The 2977-nt window shown below is 54.4% G+C and overlaps 1 protein-coding gene across 1 annotated transcript; it reads left to right on the top strand.

The window, feature by feature from the left end:
* Window positions 1-272: 272 nt before the first annotated feature.
* On the top strand, window positions 273-2697 carry LOC125514767 (GDSL esterase/lipase At4g26790-like). Its single transcript, XM_048680123.2, has 2 exons — window positions 273-774; window positions 1933-2697. The coding sequence occupies exons 1-2, from the start codon at window positions 385-387 to the stop codon at window positions 2620-2622; spliced, it is 1080 nt and encodes a 359-aa protein (XP_048536080.1). The 5' UTR covers window positions 273-384; the 3' UTR covers window positions 2623-2697.
* Window positions 2698-2977: the final 280 nt, after the last annotated feature.

Below are 2977 nucleotides of genomic sequence, written 5' to 3'. Positions count from 1 at the left end.
CATGGAGCTCGGCCTCCAAAAGTAGAAAGTATTGTCTTATCTTATTTTTTGGCGGGTGCTGATCTTTTTTTTAGTTAGAGTATGTGTATCATTCTGAGCACCCACACTTTTGTGCAAATGGTGCACCTTGTACAAGATGTTAAATTTTTTGAAAACAATATGCACTTGCAAGTAAGTGATATAATGACCGTGCATGCAGTAATAACTTATCAATCCTCCTCTGCATGACATGCTGTCGCTACAGTTCCCACCGCCCCCACTGATTCTCACGTCACCTCTATTTATTACGATGACACGCCGCTCCCTCATCCCCATCACTCTCTGCTTACACCACTCGTACACACACTAACCACTCTGCTGCACTCGCTGCCGGCCTCGGCTCCCATGGCGTCCGGCCATTTCCAAGTGGAAGCGGCGCTGCTGATGCTTCCGCTGGTAATGCTGGCGCTCAACTCGGGCGGCGCTGCTGGTGCGGTGGTGCCGGCGGTGATCGTGTTCGGCGACTCCACGGTGGACACGGGCAACAACAACCAGATCGGCACGACGCTGCGGTCCGACTTCCCGCCCTACGGCCGCGACATGCCGGGCGGCGCCCGCGCCACGGGGCGATTCGGCAACGGGCGGCTGCCTCCGGACTTCATCTCCGAGGCGCTGGGCCTGCCGCCGCTCGTCCCGGCGTACCTCGACCCGGCCTACGGCATAGGCGACTTCGCGCGCGGCGTCTGCTTCGCCTCCGCCGGCACCGGCGTCGACAATGCCACCGCCGGCGTCCTGGTAAGCACCGCATGCCCCGGTAGTTCGTACCGTAATGTTGACCGTGCTGCTCAATACTCCTGGTTACAATAGCAGCACTACTAGTGATTTCGTGAGATTTTCCGGCAAATATTGTCAGAGCGACAGAGCGCGACATGAACTTAGCGACATGTACGTGCACACGCCTGCGTATGGGTGTGGTGCACGTCGATTACGTACTTAGCCATGGATCGTTACTCATTACAGCGCGCCGCAGGGAGGTGGGTGAGAAAGGCAGAAGAAATCAAAGCCGAGTAGGGAGCAGGGGCCCTCCCCGGTCAGTCACAGACTAACAGTACGATTCGTAGCGTACGTTCGTCAGTTGTCATTTCTCGGCGGTTTAAGGATCCGGCGGGAGATGGTTTCTCCGCTGAGCAGTTTTGGAGCACCCCCGTTTTTTGGCAAACCTGCTGGAGTATGGCATTTCTAGACGGCGGAGATAGCATGTTCTTGTTCGCCATTCAAGGCTCAACAACTACCTGTGCCAGCATTTCTGCTTGGCAAGATTTTTAGGTTCTGCCACGTGGCGCGCATGCATGGGCTCGACGAGGCGCCGTCTGCCAAGGCCAATCCGTGTGCCCGCGGGCGAGGCGGAGTGTGGGGAGGGGAGACCGGAAGACGAGGTGCGACCAGTCGCCTCTCATGGCCACAGGCGGCTGGCGTCGCCGGTGTGTAGACAGTGCGTGAGTAGGAACGTGCGTACTACAGTCCGGCACTTCATTTTTTGACTAAATAATGCGGAGTAGGAGTACTGCACTTGCTTTCGTTCTGGCTTTTGCCGTATCCACCACACTTGCTTGAAAATTTTCATAACTTTCAATCAATTTTGTGATCGGTTGACACTGAATGCAAATAACTGGAATTTGAAAGCACAACGACTACCATCCATATTCTTCCATGTGATGCATTAAGCTCTAGATTCACCTACTACTTTTGGATCGAGTTGCGCCGCCGTTCCTACTGTTCAGAGATCCCAAATTATTCCTTATATGCAATCATCGAATGTGGCACTACCCACTCTTATTACTCACACGAACAGAGTGCTACAGACACCGTTGATAATGTAGATAATTTGGGATCTATTGTTGCATACTCCAAAGTCAAACCTGCATGCATGCACTGACAAGCTCGTCCCCTTAGTCAGTGATCCCGCTGTGGAAGGAGGTGGAGTACTACAAGGAGTACCAGCTCCGCCTGCGCGCGTACGCCGGCGCCGAGCGCGCCCGCGCCATCGTCCGCGGCGCGCTCCACGTCGTCAGCATCGGCACCAACGACTTCCTCGAGAACTACTACATGCTCGGCACGGGCCGCTTCGCCGAGTACACGGTGGCCGAGTTCTCCGACTTCCTCGTCGCCGGCGCGCGCCGCTTCCTGTCGGAGATCCATCGCCTCGGCGCGCGCCGCGTCACCTTCGCGGGGCTCACCCCCATCGGCTGCCTCCCGCTGGAGCGCGCCGAGAACATGATCCACGGCGGCGGCTGCATCGAGGAGTACAACCGGGTGGCCAGGGAGTACAACGCCAAGGTGGAGGCCATGCTGGGGGGACTCCGCGCCGAGCTCCCGGACCTCAGGCTCGCCTACGTCCCCGTCTACGACACCATGCTCGACCTCGTCACCAACCCGGCCAAGTTCGGGCTGGAGAACGTGGAGGAAGGGTGCTGCGCCACGGGGAGGTTCGAGATGGGGTTCATGTGCAACGACGAGGCGCCCATGACCTGCGCCGACGCCGACAAGTTCCTCTTCTGGGACGCATTCCACCCCACGCAGAAGGTGAACCGGATCATGGCCAACCACACCATCCACATCTGCTACCAGCAAGGCCTCCTCTGAACGTGTGATCGACCATCGTACATTAGAAACGCAATTGATCCGCCGACTATTTTGTGGAGTGAAAAATTGTTTCAATATGTCACGTACATGCATGGGGCAGATTCAATTCAGAAGGAACAAGGGTTCTGCTACGGAGTACTACCTCCCTCCATCCTGATTTATTGATCCTCTATGTAACTTGTGTCAAATTTTAACCAAATATATAATTAACAAAATGTTGATGCATGTCAACAAAAATTATATCGTTAGATTCGTATTTGAACATAGTTTTCACTAATATAATTTTTGATGACATGCATGGACATTTTGTCAGTTAAACTTATGGTTAAAATTTGACAAAAAACAATGAAAATCA

This window comes from Triticum urartu, chromosome 6A, assembly GCF_056163025.1.
Source record: "Triticum urartu cultivar PI428250 chromosome 6A, HENAU_Tu73, whole genome shotgun sequence".
NCBI lineage: Eukaryota > Viridiplantae > Streptophyta > Magnoliopsida > Poales > Poaceae > Triticum > Triticum urartu.
Note: the sequence above shows the minus strand (reverse complement) of the source record. Positions and strands in the feature narration are given on the sequence as shown.